At 44.6% G+C, this 19,940-nt stretch overlaps 1 protein-coding gene across 4 annotated transcripts in view; it reads left to right on the top strand.

Moving 5' to 3' along the window:
- The first annotated feature begins 2,236 nt into the window (after positions 1–2,236).
- Sec24c (SEC24 homolog C, COPII coat complex component) overlaps positions 2,237–19,940 on the top strand; it is a 28,070-nt gene continuing 10,366 nt past the window's right edge. The window contains exons 1-8 of one of the 4 annotated variants that reach the window (XM_029565114.1): positions 2,440–2,458; positions 3,068–3,153; positions 4,116–4,306; positions 8,729–8,864; positions 16,775–16,947; positions 17,136–17,507; positions 18,407–18,543; positions 19,774–19,842. In XM_029565114.1, the coding sequence (XP_029420974.1) occupies positions 4,144–4,306; positions 8,729–8,864; positions 16,775–16,947; positions 17,136–17,507; positions 18,407–18,543; positions 19,774–19,842 (1,050 nt within the window). In that variant the 5' untranslated portion in view covers positions 2,440–2,458; positions 3,068–3,153; positions 4,116–4,143. Of the gene's footprint in view, positions 2,459–2,492; positions 2,516–3,067; positions 3,154–4,115; positions 4,307–8,728; positions 8,865–16,774; positions 16,948–17,135; positions 17,508–18,406; positions 18,544–19,773; positions 19,843–19,940 lie in introns of those variants that run through there. The other 3 variants (XM_008836573.2, XM_008836575.3, XM_008836577.2) reach the window with 3 other exon arrangements.

Below are 19,940 nucleotides of genomic sequence, written 5' to 3'. Positions count from 1 at the left end.
TATTTATTTATTTTTTTAAATAGTGGTAACACTCTTAGCTTTTCCTTCTTATCTATTATTATTAGTTTTTGTCTTTTTGAAGCAGGGTCTCCCTGTAGCCCCAGCTGTCCTGGAACTCACTATGTAGACCAGGCTGGCCTTGAACTCACAGAGATCCACCTGCCTCTGCCTCCCAAGTGCTGGGACTACAGGCGTGTGCCACTGCGCCTGGCTCCCCTATTTATTATTTTATGTGTATGCATGTATGGTCTGGATATATGTGAGTGCACCCGTGTCGTGCAATGCCACGGTCAGAAGAGGACTTTGGATTCCCCTGGAACTGGAATTAAGGACGGTTCATAGATGCCATGTGGGGGCTGGGAATCGAACCTGGGTCCTCTACAAGAGCAGTCAGTGCTCTTAACCGCTGGGCCATTCTCCAGCTCCTTTTATTATATTTTAAATGTTAATTATTTATGTGTACAAGTGTATTGCCTGCATGTAGGTAAGTGTACCTGTGTCATACAATGCCCAGAGGAGAGTGTTGGACCCCATGGAACTGGAGTTAGGACAGTTTTTAGCTACCATGTGAACCTGGGTCTTCTGCAAAAGGCCAGTGCTCTTAACCACTGAGCCATCTCTCCAGCCCCTATTTTTATTACTTTTAATTATATAGGTTGTGTGTCTGCCTGTGAGTATGTATACATGAGTGCAGATGCCAGTAGCAGCCAGAGGTGTTGGATTCCCCTTAGAGCTAGAGTCACAGGCAACTGAGTTTCCTGATGCTGGGCGCTGGGAACCAAACTTGGGTCTTCTTGCAAGAACAGTGCTTGCTCCTAACTGCTGACCCATCTCTCCAGCCCCCAACAATTTTGGGGGGTGGTCTTTTTGAGACAGGGTCTCCCTGTAGCCCCAGCTGGCCTGGAACTTGCTTTGCAGTCCAGACTGGCTTTGAACTCAGAGATCCACCTGCCTCTGCCTCCAGAGTGCTGGGATTAACGACCTGTGCCATCCTGCCCAACCTAGTATTTACATTTCTAACAAGTTCCCAGTGATACAGTACTACAGATTCCAAAATCCACTACATAAATTAAAACTGGACAGAAACAATCTACTGGTTAGTAAAGAATGTACAATGCTTGGTACAGTGTCCAGTACAAAATGAAATGCACATTTTTTCAAAGAATGTGCCATCAGTGTAACACTTACATATGAGAACAGGAACATTTTTGCTTACTGTATCCATAAAACCCAGACCCTAGGCCGGGTGTGATGGTGCATGCCTTTAATCCCAGCACTCTGGAGGCAGAAGCAGGCAGATCTCTGTGAGTTCCAGGCCAGCCTGGTCTCCATAGTGAATCTAGGACAGCTGGGGCTACAGGGAGACCCTGTCTCAGAAAGACCAAAAAGAAAAAAAACCCAGACCCTGAGTTGACCCAAAGAAATGCTCAAAACATTATGAATAAATGCTATTTACAGGATTAAAATGCATACACTGGATGCAAAATAAGTTGAGTTTTAAATGAGTCTGGATTACATATCCAGTTCCAGGCCAGTCTGGCTACATATTGAAACCCTGTCTCAAAATATCAATTAAAAGCTAGGCAGGGTGACACAGGCCTTTAGTTCCAGCACTCAGGAGGCAGAGGCAGGTGGAGAGATGGAGACCAGCCTGGTGTACATAATGAGTTCCAGGTAGTTGAGGCTACAAGGAGACCGTTTCAAAAAAATCCAAAAAAACCAATTAAATAGGGGGGCAGGGAAGAGCTACATTTGTTAGTTACAATTATTTATTAAAGTGTTATGATTACTGAAGAAATTGTAGCTCTTCTGTGAAATCTTTGTTTCTGGAAGACCTCTGCATCTAAAGCAAAGCAAAATATTTAAACAAGAACCTAGATAATCCATGAAACTTTCTAGTTCCATTCTAGGGATGAAAGAAACGGGTCAGAAGTTGCCCCCCAAAAAGTGAATTAAAGAACCGAAACCTGAAGTTTTCAACCTGATAGCAAGGGTTAGTACCCTTCCAGCACACCACGTTGCTCAAAGGTCGAGGGTCAGATCCATCTAGAGGACGGAAATCAATGGGGTGAAAGGTCAGCAGGAAGTGGCTGCAAAACGAGATCAGAGGTCGTTAAAATGGCGGGAGCGTTCCAAAGATAGTTCGACCTAGCCTTCTCAATGCCATGTAGTGAGTAAAGCCATAACGCCACTGGAACAACAGAAAAAAGACAAAGAAAATCTTCTAAACCTCAGCAGCGCTTCCCAGGCAGCTACTATGACCGGAGGGAGTAGGGGCGCATGCGCGGCATCCGGGTTCCCAGAAACGTGCCTAAAGCCGACGTGGCAGAAGGAGTGGCTGGGTCCAAGGGCCTGGGGCGGAACTTCCGGGGACGACGCGACAGCCTCCCTCGGAACCGGAAGTGGAGCCTGGGCCCCTTGACGTTAGGAACGAAGTCGAACCTGGATCTGGAGCCGGGTGAGGAGTCGCATCGCGAGGTTGCGCGGTGGGGAGAAAGGCCGACGGGAGGCCGGGGTACTACTGGCCAGATCGCCGTCCGGTTTTAGATGGCAGGGAGGAATTGGGGGCGGAGCCTGGAGGAGACCCTCACCTCCGGCATCATGACCCAGGACCCGTCCTAGACCCTCCCTTCACCTCCCGGCCCAGGTTCCGGCTCCCGCTTGGCTCCGAGCACGTCGAAGGGCGGTCTTTTGCGGCTTCTTGGCGCATCCCTGATCCTGGCCCTAGAGGCTGTCTTGACTTCTCCATCGCGATCGCGGGAGCTCCCAAGTCTCCGCATCTGGGCGACTTTCAGAGTTCTAGGAAGCTTGCCCCGCCCCTTCGGGTTGTCACCCTCGACTGTCCGCCTAGAAGGGAGTCAAGATTGGAGTTTGACTCTAAGCTCAAGGCTTGTTTGGGGGGATTATTTTCTGAAGGAGACGCTTCAGGAAGATAAAAGGGAGGGGCACATCTTCCAAGTGCTGGTGGCATGTGCAAGGGTTTAGGATTTGGAAGAACAGCTCTTAAAATGGCTTTGACTTTAAGCCGTTTTAGTCCAGCAGAAATTCATCTTTCGGCTCTTCCTAGCAAAGGGAGAGGTCCACTGTGTCACTGCAGCACCTGTGTGGTCTCCGGCTTTCTGGGCCCCTTCTGCGTGTAGGATGTTTAGAATGGTAAGGCTTAGATTTAATGTGATCAGTAGCTCTCTTCTTGGAAGGACCCTTGAAAGCACCTCCAACCCTTTCCTTTCTGTTGCTGGGCAAGACTGTAATAATTTTCATAGTGGCTTGTCAAACAATCATATTAGTAGAACAGAAACTTAATTGCACAAGTGCTTTTGGGTTTACAATACTCAGTCCTCTGCTTGAGAGAGGAGAGGAGCAATCTTTGTCATGGAATATTGCTTTACCAGCATTCCAGATGTTTTGTGCCTGGCTGAACTCAGTTTTTATTTGTTGCTTTGCTAGTGTTTTCAGGTTTGTTGATCTTAATGCTTCAGTTGGAAGGTTAATACACTCTTTTCATGGAAAGACTGGGGTTGGAGTAACATTTGGATTATTTTAGGTCAGCCAAAGAATGTTATTTTTCAGAAACAATCTAAAGTTTGTCCTTTGAGGAGGAGAGAGCTTTAGTTGATCAATCATTTTAGACTTTTTTTTTGCCTAAGTGGTTAAAAATGACCAGCTTACTTAGAGGTTGCGCAGTGTTTATGGAATGAATTAATGAGTCCATACTAGAAGGAATGAATAGAAAGTGGAAAGATTGTTTTATTTACCAGAAATACCATGATAGTTATCAGCCACAGGACTCTGTATGGCTAGACTGAAAATCATACCGTTGGGGAATGGAGGCTGCTGTTCCATTCCATTAGGTCTGTCTGAAGTTGAAATTTATACCTTCTTGGCAGAGACACAACATAGGGTTCACAGTAACAGAATCTTTGCTTTGAGAAAGGTAACTGGGTACTGGCTGGGACAGAAAATTACTGAGATCCCGTGGTAGTGTGGGAATTATTAAGCTGATCATTACCTGATAAGATCAGTCCCTTTTTGTCTTTTACTTCCTACCCTGAATAGGTACTCTGTCTTAACAAAGTTTGCTTTAACTAATTTCTCTCTTCTCTCTCATTGAATAGGTGAGACCAAATCGGGGATGCTCTCATAATGAATGTCAACCAGTCAGCCCCACCTGTTCCACCATTTGGGCAGGCCCAGCCCATCTACCCAGGGTATCATCAGTCCAGTTATGGTGGCCAACCAGTCCCTCCTACTCCCTATGGAACCTACAATGGCCCAGTGCCAGGCTATCAGCAAACACCTCCCCAAGGTATGTTTCCTGATTCCTTTTGAAGAGGGGGAATGAGTAGTCTTTAGATTGGATTGTATTCCTCTGACAAAGCTGCCTAGGGACTGGGATGGAGGAACATGAATCTGGCTCACTGAAACTGATGGCCCTGTATTTTGTCTCACCCTGTTTTTACATGTGTGATTGTTTCTACCTTAAGACATCTAGTGGTAGTGCATCTTCCAGATTCAGTGACAGCTCACTTCTGTGGGTGTCACCCTCTAAGCCTCACCTGGCTGCATTGTTAAGAGCTAAATGGAAGGCCTTGGTCGTAGCTCTTCCATTGCCTGTTGGCTTAAAGTCTCCCTGAAAGTACTTGTTTCTCATGTATATTGAGAATGTCTCTCATTGGACTTGTGGTTCTGACCATAAAATGTCTGAGACAGATCTGTCTGTAAGTCTGGGATGAAAAGTACCCTTTTTTTTTTTTTTTTTTTTTTTTTTTTTTGAGGCAGGGTCTCCCTATAGCTCCCCAGGTGGCCTGGAACTCACAGAGATCTACCTGCCTCTGCCTCCCGAGTGCTGGGATTAAAGGTATGTGCCACCACGCCTGGTGAAAAGTGCACTTTTATGCCTGACTTAGTACTTGTATCTTTCTTCTGAGGTTGTTCTTTTTCTTGTTTGAGTTTCCTCTTAGCTGCTCTATAATGTCAGTAAAATACCAAAGTTGATGTCGCATTAGATTCAGTGTGCGTGTGCTGGGAATTGGACCTAGGGCCTGTATATACTATATTCCCATGCGACCTTTGAGCTATACACTCAGCCCCTAGTGTTTTGTTTTATTTTACTTTTTCAAGAAAACTACTCTGCATATTACCCAGAAGGCATTTTGTAAAGTAGTTAACAATAATCTTTATTATGCTAGCTGAGAATTTTAGAGTATGCCTGACTATGTTGTTTAAGAGGATAGATTTCACCCAGCCTAGTAGCATAGGCCTGTAATCCCAGCTTGCTTGGGAAGCTGAGCAGGAGGAGTCTAAGTTCAAGGGATACCTGGGCTACCGAGTGGATCCGAGACCAACCTAGGCAACATAGACTTTCTCAAAGACTTTCACTTTCTCAAAAAGTGAAAAGAAGATACAGCTTGTTGGCAGAGTATTTGCCTAGTATGTATGAGATCCTAGGTTCAGTCCCCAGAACCACCAAAAACAAAGGAGTGGGGATTGGGGAGAGGCTGGGGAAAGTTGAGATTCTCAGCAGGTAAAGGTGCTTACCACCAAGCCTAATGACCTGAGTTGAATCCCTGGGACCTACATAGTGGGAAGAAAGAACCAATTCCTGCAAGTTGTCTTCTAACCTCTGCATATACATAAACCATGACAAGCATGTGCCCCTCCATAATACAATAAATAAATAAATGTAATTTAAAAAGAAAATTAAAAAGAGAGTAGATTTAACAAAGAGACAGGGGGGAAAAGAAGTACCAGTCAGGCATAGATAATGTCTTGAAATGGATGAAATATTACCATTTTGATCACAACTGTAAAAAAAAAAAAAAAAAAAAAAAATCTGTGAAGTGGTAAAATGAGGCCTCAGATCTTTAGAAGAGCCTTGTTCTGGATTGGGACTTTGACTGGACAGAGTCCACTTTTGCTCTGTAAGGCTCTGAGTTATCAAAATGGAGTTTGCCATTCTCTTTTGAGAGAGCTTTCTTTTTTTTTTTTTTGATATTTATTATTTTCGTTTTATGTGTATGAATGTTATACCTGCATGTAAGAAAGTGCACCCATGTCGTGCAATGCCCTCAGAGGACAGAAGAGGCTGTAGGATCCCCTGGAACTGGAGTTACTGACAGTTGTTAGCTGCCTTGTGGGTGTTGGGATTTGAACCCGGGCCTTCTGCAAGAACAGTCAGTGTTCTTAACTGTTGAGCCATCTCTCCAGCTCTGAGAGAGCTTTATTTTTCTTTTCTTTTTTTTTTTGGTCCTTTTGAGACAGGGTCTCCCTATAGCCCCAGCTGGCCTGGAACACACTATGTAGACCAGGCTGGCCTTGGACTTACAGAGATCCACCTGCCTCTGCCTCCTGAGTGCTAGGACCAAAGGCGTGCACCACCATGCCCGGCCTGAGAGAGCTTTCTTATTGAGGGGAAAACCTATCTGGTTCTGTTAGGGTTCGTTTGCAAGTTCAGATTAATCATGCTGTAGGCAGGTTCTTTGTCTGATATCTACTGAGGGCAAAACAAAAGAAAAAAAGAAATGTTTCAACAGAGTCAGCAATGTTTCAAATGTGTTTTTCCAAGTAATTAATTAATTTCTGTACTTTATATGAGAAATATTGCTAAGGGTAGTGGAAGTTTGTTTATTTTTAGACAGGGTCTCACTCACTATGGAGCTCTGACTGGCCTGGAACTTGCTTTGTAGACCAGGCTGGCCTCGAACTCATAGAGATCTGTCTACCTCTGACACCCAAGTGCTGGGATTAAAGGTGTGGACCACTACATCAGGTGTCAAAGTAGTTATTTTATCTTTATTTTTTTGTCTTTTTGAGACAGGATCTTCCTGTAGCCCCAGCTGGCCTAGAACCCACTAGGTAGACCAGGCTGGCCTCGAACTCACAAAGATCTACTTGCCCTCTGCCTCCAGTGCTGGGATCAAGGCAAGTACCACCATGCCCAGCTGTTATTTATTTATTTTTATTTAATTATGTGTATGAGTGTTTTACCTCATAAAACATCTGTGTTGTACAATGCCCACGGAGATCTAAAGAGGGCATTGGATCCCCTGGGATTGGAGTTATAGTTGGTTGTTAGTTGCCATGTGGGTGCTAGGAACTGAACCCCAGTCCTCTGCAGTCAGTGCTCTTAACCACTGAGCCATCTCTCTATCCCTGTGAAAGTAGATTTGATGGTAGATTTGATAAATAGAAAGAATAGAGCCTAGCTTTTTTTTTTATGTTTTTTTGAGACAGGGTCTCCATGTAGCCCCAACTGGCTAGAACTCACTATGTAGAACAGGCTGGCCTTGATCTCACAGAGGTCTGCCTGCTTCTGCCTCCAGAGTGTTGGGACTACAGGCATGTGCCAACACACCTGGTGAGTCTAGCTTTTTTTTTTTTTTTTTTTTGAGACAGGGTCTCCTTGTAGCCCCAGCTGTCCTGGAACTCACTGTGTAGACCAGGCTGGCCTCAAACTCACAAAGATCTGCCTGCCTCTGCCTCACAAGTGCTGGGATTAAAGGTGTGCGCCACCACGCCCAGCCATTATTTTTATGTGTATGAGTGTATTGCCTGCTTGTATGTGAGTGCACCCATGTCATGCAATGCTATGGAGGTCAGAAAAGGGCTTCGGATTTCCCTGGAACTGGAGGTAAGGACGGTTCAGAGCCACCATGTGGGTGCTGGGAATTGAACCTGGGTCCTCTGTGAGAGCAGTCAGTGCTCTTAACTGCTGAGCCATCTCTCCAGCCCAAGTATAGCTTTTTTAAGATTTTATTTTTATGTTCATTTATGTGTATATGTGTGTGTCTGTTGGGATTTGTGTATGTGAGTACAGTACCCAAGAAGGCCAGAAAAGGGGAATTATAGGGAGTTGTGAGCTGCCTGATGTGGGAACCAAGCTCAGGTCCTCTGGAAGAGCAGTGCATGTTCTTAATTTGCTGAGCCATTCTCCAACCCCAGAGTCCAGCGAAAATGTAGGTGAGAGGCTAAGCTAGCTACCCTGAAAGAAGCCTTGGACAGAAACAAGGTCTCTGGCTTGTGAGAACATGGAAGTAGATGAAAAGAACGAAGTTGGGATATATAAAATGTATGAAGAAGAGGGTTCCAGAATAGTCCCTCCCTCCCTAGGATACCTTTCTTGTGGTTGGGGTTTAGCTATGTGATATATCACTTGCCTAGGATGCCTGAAACTCTGGATTCAATCCCCAGCACTGAAAAGAAAAGTGCCTAGTTTTCTAAATCTGATCTTCCTGACTCTCAAGTGCTGGTATTCTGTGTAAAACTATGCACAGTTTTTTGTGTGGTGGTGAGGATTGGACCCAGGGCATTGTGCTAGGCAAGCACTTTACCAGCTGAGCACATCCCAGGCCCCTAGTTTATTTATAATGTAGTTCAGTATATTACTTGGTTATCTTCTGTTCCACCTTTCTTATATATGCTCCAAGTTTCTAAGCTGTGGAATAAGATATTTTCCTTAAAAGAGTTGAGAGCTGTCCTGGATTGAGAGAATGTGTTGATTAGAAGGAGGCCCTATATTTTTGTGGCTCTATCTACAGCTTTATCCTAATATATCTGAGAAAGCAGCCAGTTTGTATTCAGAATACTGTGCTAGCTGCACTTCCACTGTGTAGCTGTAGGATGGGTCAGTGAAGGGCTCTCTTATTGATTCTTGCTTCACATTCCTGGATCAGGGTTGGGGAGAAAAAGTTATTTCCCAACCATTCAGTTTTCTGTCCTTTACCCTCAGGTGTGTCAAGAGCCCCACCTTCCTCAGGGGTGCCTCCGGCCTCAATGGCACAGGCTTCTTGTGGCCAGGCTGCATATGGCCAATTTGGCCAAGGTGATATACAGAATGGGCCAAGCTCCACTGTTCAGATGCAAAGGTATGTACTTGACTTAACCTAAAGTTGATGTGATGGAAGTAGAAAGGTTCAGAATATGTGAGGGTCTATTATTCTATATTATTTATTTTGTTTTTTGTTTGAGTCTGTGTAGTACTGGCTGGCCTAGAACTCACCATGTAGATCAGGGTGGCCTTGAACTGACAGATCCACCTGCTTTTGCCTCCTGAGTGCTGGGATTAAAGGCATCTGCCACCACACCTGGCTTATTTTTATTTTTTCCTTTCTCTTAGATTCTTTTTTCTTCCTCTTCTGTTCTATTTATTATATTTTAATTTTTTTTTTTTGGTCTTTTTGAGACAGGGTCTCCCTGTAGCCCCAGCTGTCCTGGAACTCACTATGTAGACCAGGCTGGCCTTGAACTCATAGAGTTCCATCTGCCTGCCTCTGCCTCCTGAGTGCTGGGATTAAAGTTGTGCGCCACCACACCTGGCCCAATTTTTTTTTTTTTTTAATTGCATTTAGTGTATGTGTGTGTGTATGTATGTGTGTGTGTGTGTGTGTGTGTGTGTGTGTGTGTGTTATGTATGTGTGGGTGTGTGTACCATGAGGTGCATGCAGAGGGTCAGAGGACAACTTGAAGGAGTCAGTTCTCTCCTTCCTCTATGTAGGTTCTGGTGGCACCTTCACCTGCTGAGCCATCTTACCAGTCCTTGTCTTCTTTTCTCCAGGTTACAGGTGCCGCTTGATGTCTAGCACTATTGATTATTGGTCCATCTTAGTACCTGGGTTCTTTTCCGCATTCTTCTCTTTCTGTGAACTTGAATTTTTTCCCCTTTATTAGACATACATTTCCATAGTGGTCTCAGCCTCTGTGAGCCTATGCTAAAGAAGAAACAGGAAGGGAAAGCTCAGGATCATTTGTCTCCTCTTACTACTTCTTTCTCCCTTGCCACTAGAGCAGGCATTTAGTAGGACTGATTGGTTCAGTCTGTATATGGCCAGTTATGAAATGAGAAACGCTTAAAAGAAAGCCAAATAAATAATGAAAGTCTGATAACCCCCTCTTTGCATGAGGATCCACTGAAAGAGGGAAGTCATGTCCCTCAGAATGTTGTTTGGGTTTTAGTAAATAAAAGTGTGACTGGGTAGGGGATATGGTAATGGAAAAGTCACTTTCTGGCACTTATTGAGTACCCAGAATACATACATTAGCATTGAATATAACCTGGATAAGGCAAACAAATGGGATACAATAGATGATAACAGATAGACAAATATACCTAAAAATGTAAGGTAAGGTAGGCTGGGTGTGCTGCATCATGCCTTTAATCCCAGCACTGGGACTGGGGGTTGGGAGACCAGCCTGGTCTACATAGTGAGTTTAGGCCATTCAGGGCTACACAGTGAGACCATATCTCAGGGGGGAAAAAAGTTAGATAGAGTGAGGATATAGTGGGTGAGGAGGTTGGAGCTGTTTTAAATACACTGGTAAAGGAAGCCTCTCTGAAGACTTTGAGGCCTCAGTGAAATGAGGGAGTGAGCCATGAAAGATCTGAAGGACGAGTGTCTTATTTAGATAGAGGGTACAACAAATGCAGAGGTCCTAAAGTCGAAATTAATTTGATGGATGTGAGGAAGAGCAAGAGGATCAATGTACAGGTTGGGGTATAGCTCAGTAGTAGAGCCCTTACCCAGTATGCCCAAGGCCCTGGGTTCAGTCCTGGGCCAGACAATGAAAAACAGCAGTAGTGAGGTAAGAGATCAGCCAAGAGAGGTCAGTGTCCTAAATAGAGTATTTCTCAGGAAGGCCAGAGAGTACTCAGCTTTGTTAATTGCTACTGAAAGATAGATGAGGGCTAAGAATTGGCCATTGGATTTGGCTAGGTCATTATCTATTAAGGGATGAATTAAGCTGCCTGTTTGGATGGGGTCAAAGAGTTTCTGCTAGGAGATAGATTGCTATAAACCTGAAAACTTTTTTGCTAAATAATCTTTTTTTGGGGGGGCCTTTTTGAGACAGGGTCTCCCTGTAGCCCCAGCTGGCCTGGAACTCACTATGTAGACCAGGCTGGCCTTGAACTCACAGAGATCTGCCTGCCTCTGTTTCCCGAGTGCTGGGATTAAAGGCGTGTGCTACCATGCCCGGTGCTAAAATAATCTATAAAGGAGAGATAGAAACAATTTTTCCCCCAAATTCAGAGTTAAGCCCTTAGAAAGTAAAATCCTCAAGTTCTAGAGACCAAATGGTATTAAGTTGACTCTGTGGCTGCCTGTAGGATTGGTAGGAATTATCATCTTGAGAAACCAGGGACTTACGTTTAAACCCATGTTGGAGATGGGAAAGTGAGCTCTTTGGCTTTTCTGTGCAGTGTTTGGAATTGAGACTTTGTTTCTTAAGTGTGTATCTGGACTGTACCTACAGGAAAATAATCTGCACACTGTCGGAGAGAATCATGAGTCCTGTTTTTCTCAGGTCTGCCATTGTGAGCAGGGAGAAAAAAGATCTTGGGACTGTAAATGGACATGAGGAAACATTTTTTTTGTATAATAAAAATATAAGCCTACTATGATAATATACCCTAGTACTTGGGAGGCCAAGGCAAGAGGATTATAAGATCAAAGCCAGCTTAGGCTATTCAGTGAGACTCTTACCTCAACCAGACAAAGTAACAGTAACAACAGCCCTCATGTACAAGGCTGGGCAAAGCCAAGCATGGTGGCTCATGCCTAAAGACTACTGGGGAGGCTAAGACAGGGAATTACTTGAGCTCAAGAGTTTATTGTCAGCTTGGGTAATATAGGATGGTCCTGTCTCAAAGAAAAACTTGTGTTTATATATAAAAGTTAGAAACATAATCTTCATAGCAATTCTGTTTTTTTTTTTTTAAATTTAACTTTATTTTATCTGTATAGGTGTTTTGTGTACATGTATATAAGTGCACCACATGTGTGCAGTGCCTGAGAAAGCCAGAAGAGGACATTTGATCTCTTGGAACTGGAGTTATAGACAGTTGTTAGCCACCATATGGGTACTGGGAACTGAACCCAGGTCCTCTCTAAGAGCAGCCAGCCAGTATTCTTACCTGCTGAACCATCTTTCCAGTTCTGTTTTTTTTATTAAGTTTTGTGTATGAGTGTTTTGCCTGCATGTGTGTAAGTGTACCTCATGCATGCAGTGCCCATGGAGGCCAGAAGAGAGCTTTGGATTCCTTTGGACTTGAGTTACAGATGATTGCTAGCTGCTGTGTGGGTGCTATTGAACTGAACCCATGTCCTCTGCAAGAGCAGTAAGTGCTCTTAACTGCTGAGCCATCTTTCCAGCTCTATTTTTATTTTAAAATTGTGTCTCCGTGGGGGTATGGATATGTAAGTGCATGCAGGTGCCTGCACAGGCCAGAATAGAGCATCAGATCCCCTGGAACTAGAGTTACAGGTAGTCAGGAGCTAATGGGAACTGAACTCAAGAGCCTCTGCAAGATGAATACACACTCTTAACAGCTGAGCATCTTTCTAGCACCAGCAACATTGTTTTTAATGAGCCCAAATTCTACTTTCCTAGTATGGGTGAAAACCTGGAATTGATTCTAAGTATCATTAAACAAAAAGAAAAATCTCATGAGAATTAGGAAAACTCAAATATGTTTCCACAGTAAAATGTTTAGTAAAGTTGTGGCTTACTTTGTAATTACATTTTTTTTTTTTTTGGTCTTTTTGAAACAGGGTCTCTCTGTACCACCAGCTGTCCTGGAACTCACTATGTAGACCAGGCTGGCCTTGAACTCACAGAGATCCACCTGCCTCTGCCTCCCAAGTGCTGGGATTAAAGGTGTGCATCACCACGTCTGGCCTTTAATTGCATTTTTATTGTGCATGGGTGTGTACATGCATATCATGGCATGAGAGTGGAGGTCAGAGAATGATTTGTGGGAGCCGGTTCTCTCTTTCCACCATGTGGGTCCTGGAGATTGAACTCAGGTCGTCAAATTTGGCCGTTGTTTTTACCTGCTCCTGAAACCATCTCACTGGTCCAAGTTGTGTGTGACATATTTAGTGGAGTAACATTTAATGAAAAAGGGACTGGCATCATAGATAAATTTCATAAAAATATAACCAAATACACAAAATCCATAGAGTATGTATGGTATGATTCTGTTTACAAAAGGTTACTAAACTGACAAAACTGAATTACACTGTTTGAAAGACAAAGGGGCCAGGTGTGGTGGTGCACAACTTTAATCCTAGAACTCAGGAATCAGAGGCAGGTGGATCTTTGTGAGTTCGAGGCCAGCCTGGTCTATATAGAATTCTGACTAGCTGGGGCTACAGGGAGACCCTATCTAAAAAAAAAAACCAAACCCAAAGGGATGGTTATTAAGAAGTTAAGAAAGTAGTTATCCCTGGGAGAAGGGAAAGGGAATCATGAAAGAGGCACATGCAGGGCCTTTTGACATAATTTTGGGTTATGTCAGTATATATATTAAATTGTTCAACTACATATCTGTGCTGTGTCTGTCTTACAACTAAGTGGGGAATCAGGTTTAGTTTTCAATTTGCTCTGTCTTTTATTTTGCTGTAGGGTTAGATTAAATAGAAAAACTATAGATGCTTTATTTTATTTTATTTTATTTTATTTTTTGGACTTTTTGAGACAAGGTCTCCCTGTAGCCCCAGCTGATTTGGAACTCGCTGTGTAGACCAGGCTGGGCTTGAACTCACAGAGATCCGCCTGCCTCTGCCTCCCAAGTGCTGGGATTAAAGGTGTGCGCCACCACGCCCAGCTATTTTGTATTTTTTGAAACAGGGTCTCCCTGTAGCCCCCAGCTGGCCTGGAACTCATTGTGTCTCACTATGTAGATCAGGTTGACCTTAAACTCACAGAGATTCTCCTGCCTCTGCCTCCCAAGTGATGGGATTAAAGGCATGTGCCACCATGCCTGGTGAAAAACTATAGATGCTTTATAAGTCATAAAATTATACATAGATAAGGTAGAGGTTAATTGTTATTGAAGCATTTGACAGAATGACACTGGGTAGTTGATAGCATTAATCCATACTACTGGAGTAGTACCATGGCATGTTAATTAGCCTCACAAGGATTTACTGAGGCATCTATGATACAGTTAATGGTATATTTATTGCTATGGAAGACAAAAAATGCAGAGCCAACAAAGAACTTGAGGAGGGTTCACTAGCAGAAATTCAAGGACTGGGGATATAACCCAGCAGTAGAGTACTTGCTTGCCTAGCATGTGCAAGTCCCTGCGTTCAATCCCCAGCATAATACACACATAAAAGAGATACCAATTTAAGAAAATACTAATTGGCTGATGGCTGAATGAATGAATGAGTTAAACTAAATAACAAATGTAGCTAACCAAAGGTAAAGTTCTAGTTTTTTTTTTTTTTTTTTTTTTTTTTTTTTTTTTGTTCTTTTTGAGACAGGGTCTCCTTGTAGCCCCAGCTGTCCTGGAACTCACTATGTAGACCAGGCTGGCCTCAAACTCAAAAAGATCCTCCTGCCTCTGCTTCCCAAGTGCTGGGATTAAAGGCATGTGCCACCATGCTCGGCTTTTTTGTCTTTTTGAGACACGTAGTCCCAGCTGACCTGAACTCACTATGTAGACCAGGCTGGCCTTGAACTCACGGAGATCTGCCTGCCTCTGCCTCCTGAGTGCTGAGACTAAAGGCGTGCACCACTATGCCCGGCTAAAGTTATTTAGTAGAGATAAAATAAGTCAAGGAGAGGTCCAGGGTCAGTGAGTGAAAGGGCTTGTTGTGCAAACCTGATGACCGCAGTGTGATCTCTAGAACCCAAGCTGGTTGTGGTGGCATGCGTCTATCTTCCTAGCACTTCTAGTGAGATGGGAGGTGGAAACAGAATTGACTAGAAGCCTGAGGGCCAGCCAGCCTGGAGTACTATGTGCAGCAGAAACAATATGAGAACATGGTGGAAGTTAAGAACCTATTTCTGAAAGTTGTCCTTTGGCCTCCAGACTCTCACTGTGGCTGCACAGTCACACACACAAAATAAGTAAAGAAATACATTTTTTGCCAGGCGTGGTGGTGCACGCCTTTAATCCTAGCACTTGGGAGGCAGAGGCAGGCAAATCTCTAAGTTTGAGGCCAGCCTGGTCTACATAGTGAGTTCCAGGACAGCTGGGGCTACAGGGAGACCCTGTCTCAAAAAGACCAAAAAAAAAAAATACATTTTTTAAAAAAGCCAGAGATGGCGCTGGAGAGATTGCTCTGAAGTTCAGAACACTGGTAGTTCTTGCAGAGGACCCAGGTTCGATTCCCAGCACCCACATGGCAGCTAATTCTAATTCCAGGTGATCTGATGCCTTCTTCTGTATTCTGTGGGCATTGCACAACATGGGTGTCCTTACATACATGCAGGTAATACACTCATACACATAAAGTATTAAAAAAAGATTTAAAAAGCCAGGGGTCTTGAGCCGGACATGGTGGCGCACACCTGTAGTCCCAGCACTTGGGAGGCAGAGGCAGGCGGATCTCTGTGAGTTCAAGGCCAGCCTGGTCTACATAGTGAGTTCCAGGAAAGCTTGAGCTACAGGGAGACCCTGCTTCAAAAAGACAAAAAACAAACAAACAAAAAGCCAGGAGTCTTAAGTCGGAATTCAAAGAAGCTACTGTTGTGATGGATTTGATCCACTGCAGCCCCAGTTGAAGGTTGTATGTAAGATATACTATGATGTCGATACCTGTAATAAGATCTCAATAATATCATAAAACACCAGAGCAGCTACCTGTGGTTATAATGCAGTGATGCTGGGATGGTTGGTATTCCTATTTAAATGTGTGGTCAACATGTGAGTGTCCAGCATAGCTAGTCAAATAAATTGTTACTCACTGAAAGGCTATTTGGTTTCATCATTCCTCTAATTCTTTCCTGGTGTAGTGAGCATCATTTTTCCTGTTAGTATGGTATGCCAAACTCAGCTGACCTGTAACCTCTGATCTCATCGATCCTTATAATGCCCATTCCAAGGTGAATAAATGGTTTTGTTTAAAAGTCAAACTGCAGTCCTGGCATAGTAGCACCCACCTTTAATCCCAGTACTTGGGAGGCAGAAGCAGATGGATCTCTGTGAGTTGGAGGTCAACCAGGTCTACTTAGTGAGTTCTAGGCCAGCTGGAGCTACAGGGAGACCCTGTCTCAAAAAGACCAAAAAAAAAAGTCAAATTGCATTTTTCAGTAGCACATTTCTTTAGTAAGCACTGTGTAACTGCTTATGTGTGGCTTCCCTTTCATCTTCTTCAAGGTTGAGATTATAAAACAAGGCAATTTGTCAACATAGGACTGGAGCAAACATGGTGGTAACTTATCTGTCAGAATAAATAGTATTTGTTTCTTTGTTCAATCCCTAGCACCCATTGGGCAGCTAACAACAGTCTGTAACTCCAATTCCAGGGGATCCGATACCCTCTTCTGACCTCCATGGACACTGTACAACAGGGGTGCACTTAAACATATGCAGGCAATACACTCATACACACAAAATAAAAATAATAAAAAAAAATTTTTGGTCTTTTTTGAGATAGCGTCTCCCAGTAGCCCCAGCTGGCCTGGAACTCACTGTGTAAACCAGGCTGGCCTTGAACTCACAGAGATCTGCCTGCCTCTGCCTCCCAAGTGCCGGGATTAAAGGCGTGCGCCACCACGCCCGGCAATAAATAGTATTTGACCTGAGGGTCCTTGATTCTTGTGGCATGAGCCTAATGGAAAATAAACTATGCCACAAACCTTTTTTGTGTGTAGAATCAGGAATGCCATTTGTCCACAAACACACAAATATGAAGCCACCAGAGAACTCAGAATGAACACAAAATGCCAGAACACCATGTAGCTTCCCGTAATGGTGAGGAGACCTGCCACCTGTGACAGGCACCCCAGCCCTGTAGTCACTCTGCTTTCCTTCTTTATACAGGCTCCCTGGGTCTCAGCAGTTTGGGTCTCCTTTGGGCCCTGTGGTCAGCCAGCCACCTGTGCTTCAGCCTTATGGCCCTCCCCCCACAAGTACACAGGTGACTGCACAGCTGGCAGGAATGCAGATCAGTGGTGCTGCAGCCCCAGCCCCTCCCCCATCTGGGTTGGGCTATGGTAAGTAGTGGTGAGCTGGGAATTTTAACTGTCCACTTCTCAGAAGCTTTAGGTTCTTAACTATATCTGTTTAGAACTCCAGATGCTGGGACAATTGTGCTTGCCCCTCTTGGATGGCAGTGGAAGTGATTTACTGAACAAGGAGACAGAATGACTGGGTTTCTGCCTCTGCCTCTTCTGTTTCTCAGGTCCACCATCATCACTGGCCTCAGCCTCAGGAAGTTTCCCTAATTCTGGTCCATATGGCTCCTATCCTCAGAGCCAGGCTTCTCCCCTTAGCCAAGCCCAAGGTCATCCTGGAGTCCAGCCTCCCCTGCGATCTGCCCCACCACTGGCTTCCAACTTCACACCCCCAGTTTCAGGTGGTCCACGGATGCCTTCAATGACTGGTCCACTCCCTCCTGGACAGGGCTTTGGGGGTCCCCCAGTAAGCCAGCCCAACCACGTGTCCTCACCTCCTGCTCATGCTCTGCCCCCTGGCACCCAGGTGACTGGGCCCCCAGTACCACCGCCACCTATGCACTCTCCTCAGCAGCCAGGCTATCGGCTGCAACAAAATGGTGAGTTTTTCCCCACATCTGGCTAGGATCCAAAGGCTTCAGCTGTTCAGGGATTTTTGTTTTGTTTTTAGTCATGCTTGCTAAATGGTGAACTGAATGGACAGCATCAGGGTGTTATTACTAGAATTTAAGGCTTTAAGCCATTTTTCTTATATCAGTTTAGATAGTATGGTCTTCCTCTGAAAGGCTTCACCAGGCACTAGTGTACCTCATAATTCTATGTGGCCTTTTTTTGTGTTTGTTTGTTTTTGTCTTTCTGAGACAGAGTCTCCCCATAGCCCTGGCTTACCTAGAGATCACTATATAGACCAAGTTGAGGGGCACAACTCTGTCTCAGAGATCTATCTGCTTCTGCCTCCCAGTGCTGGGATTAAAGGCGTGTGCCAGGGGCTGGAGAGATGGCCAGGCAGTTAAGAGCACTGTCTGCTCTTGTAGAGGATCCAGCTTTGATTCCCAGCACCCCCCACATGGTGGCTAAAAACTGTCTGTAACTCCAATTCCAGGGGCTCCAATGCCCTCTTCTGACCTCCGCTGGCATTGCATGACACAGATGCACTTACATGCATGCAATACACTTATACACATAAATAAAATAAAAATAATTAAAGAAAAAGTCTTTAATGGTGTATGCCACCACACCCATGTTCTGTGTTTAAAGTAGTTCAGTTATTTACCTGAGGCCTTAAGAAGCTGGATCTTTAATCCTAGCACCTGGGAGTCAGAGGCAGGTAGATAGATCTCTGGGGATTCAAGGCCAGCCTGATCTACATAGCTACACATTAGTTGGGGCTACACAGTGAAACCTTATCTCCAAAAAAGGAAAGGAAAAAAGAAAAGAAAAGAAAAATGAGGCAGGGAAGGCATTTTAAGTTCATTGACCTTATGCCCTTATGTCTCAGGTTCCTTTGGACCAGCCCGAGGCCCTCAGCCTAATTATGAGATCCCCTACCCTGGAGCGCCCACCTTTGGCAGTCAGCCTGGGCCTCCTCAGCCACTGCCTCCTAAGCGCCTGGACCCTGATACCATTCCCAGCCCTGTAAGTAGGTGCTTATGTGGTCCTGGCGAAGTGTGTGTGTCTGCCAGATGAGTAGGTTGACCTAGATGAGATGTTTGTCTAGAACTTTCTTATAACGTTACTGTTTTAGTTTTCTTCTTGAAGACCTAGAACCTAGATGCAATTTTTAAGCCTTCAAACTAGAACTTGAAGTTCCAGAAATCTTTTAGGGGCAGTTTTACTCCACAGTTACACAGGGTAAAAAGGGAAAACCAGAGTGATCAGCCAGAGGTCTGTGTTCTGTTACTCTTGGACATACATAGCATGGTCACCTTTGCCCTTCTGTGGAGTGGTGACTGGGTCTTTTTCCCTTAGATCTAGTAGGACATTGTTTTCCTGATTGGTAGAACAGGTGGGGGTGCTCTGGGTTAGGTGTTCAGAATAGGAAAGCCTCACTGGTTCCTCTCTGCTCCTACTTGGACAGTGTTGTAGGAGGATGCCCCCAGTACTGTTGGTTGGCAGGTCCCTGCAATGTGAATGGAGAAAAGCGATCTACAGTGTATGAGGGAAGTGTGCATGTGAAGTCCCACTAGGAAAGTTGCTTTTCCCCTGAGAGCCACTGGAATCCTCAGATCCTCCATAGCAGACATGGGATAGAAGAGTACTTCCAAATGGGGGCCACTTGATATTCTGTCTGTAATATTGTTGTCAGTTACCTTCCCATGCTTAGCCATTGTCATATTCCATTCTGTTCTCTTCCCTCTTCCTTTGGGGAACCACCATGGTGAGGGAGCCTGTTGGCTAAGGGGAACCCAAGAAGATTGACAGCCCCTCCTTCCTCTTCTCTCCTCCAAGGTGGGAAGGAGTGTTTGGCTGGATACAACCAAGGCATCTTTCAGCATAAGATCCCTTGGGTAGTAGGTTTGGCCCTCTGGAGGGAACACTCTTGTACTTCAAGGTTTCTCCCATTTAGCACCTCCTTATAAAGCCCTGCTTCTCCTGTTTTATGTCACCTGTCCTTATCTCACTCCATTGCAGTGTGAGTCATTAAGGCCTGTCCTTGAGGTTTAGATGTAAGGCTAGAGAGACTTTGAATATCAGATCTAGATGGTCTGAAATTCAGATCTAGCGTCCCTGATTTCAGCAGTCTGGGCTGGGCTCCAGCTCGGCATGTCTTAACGCCTCAGGGTTGAGAAAAGTTAACATCTGCTCTTGTTCTTTTGTCTCCCTCCGTGTATACCCCTGCTGCCTTAATTATTAAAACACTAAAAGCAATTCAATGAGCTGCCTCCTCAGCAGAAAACCAGGCACAGAATAGACCCTGATGCCATTCCTAGTCCAGTAAGTGCAGGGTGTGGGAGTGTGTACGTGTCATCCTTGTGTTAGTGCCACTCATGCATGCCTGTGCCCTCATCTTCACCTCATCCACCATGTCCATC

The sequence above is a fragment of the Nannospalax galili genome, unplaced genomic scaffold, assembly GCF_000622305.1.
Source record: "Nannospalax galili isolate Female #2095 unplaced genomic scaffold, S.galili_v1.0 scaffold1437, whole genome shotgun sequence".
NCBI lineage: Eukaryota > Metazoa > Chordata > Mammalia > Rodentia > Spalacidae > Nannospalax > Nannospalax galili.
The sequence above is the reverse complement of the archived record's forward strand: the minus strand, read 5'-3'. Positions and strand labels throughout refer to the sequence as shown.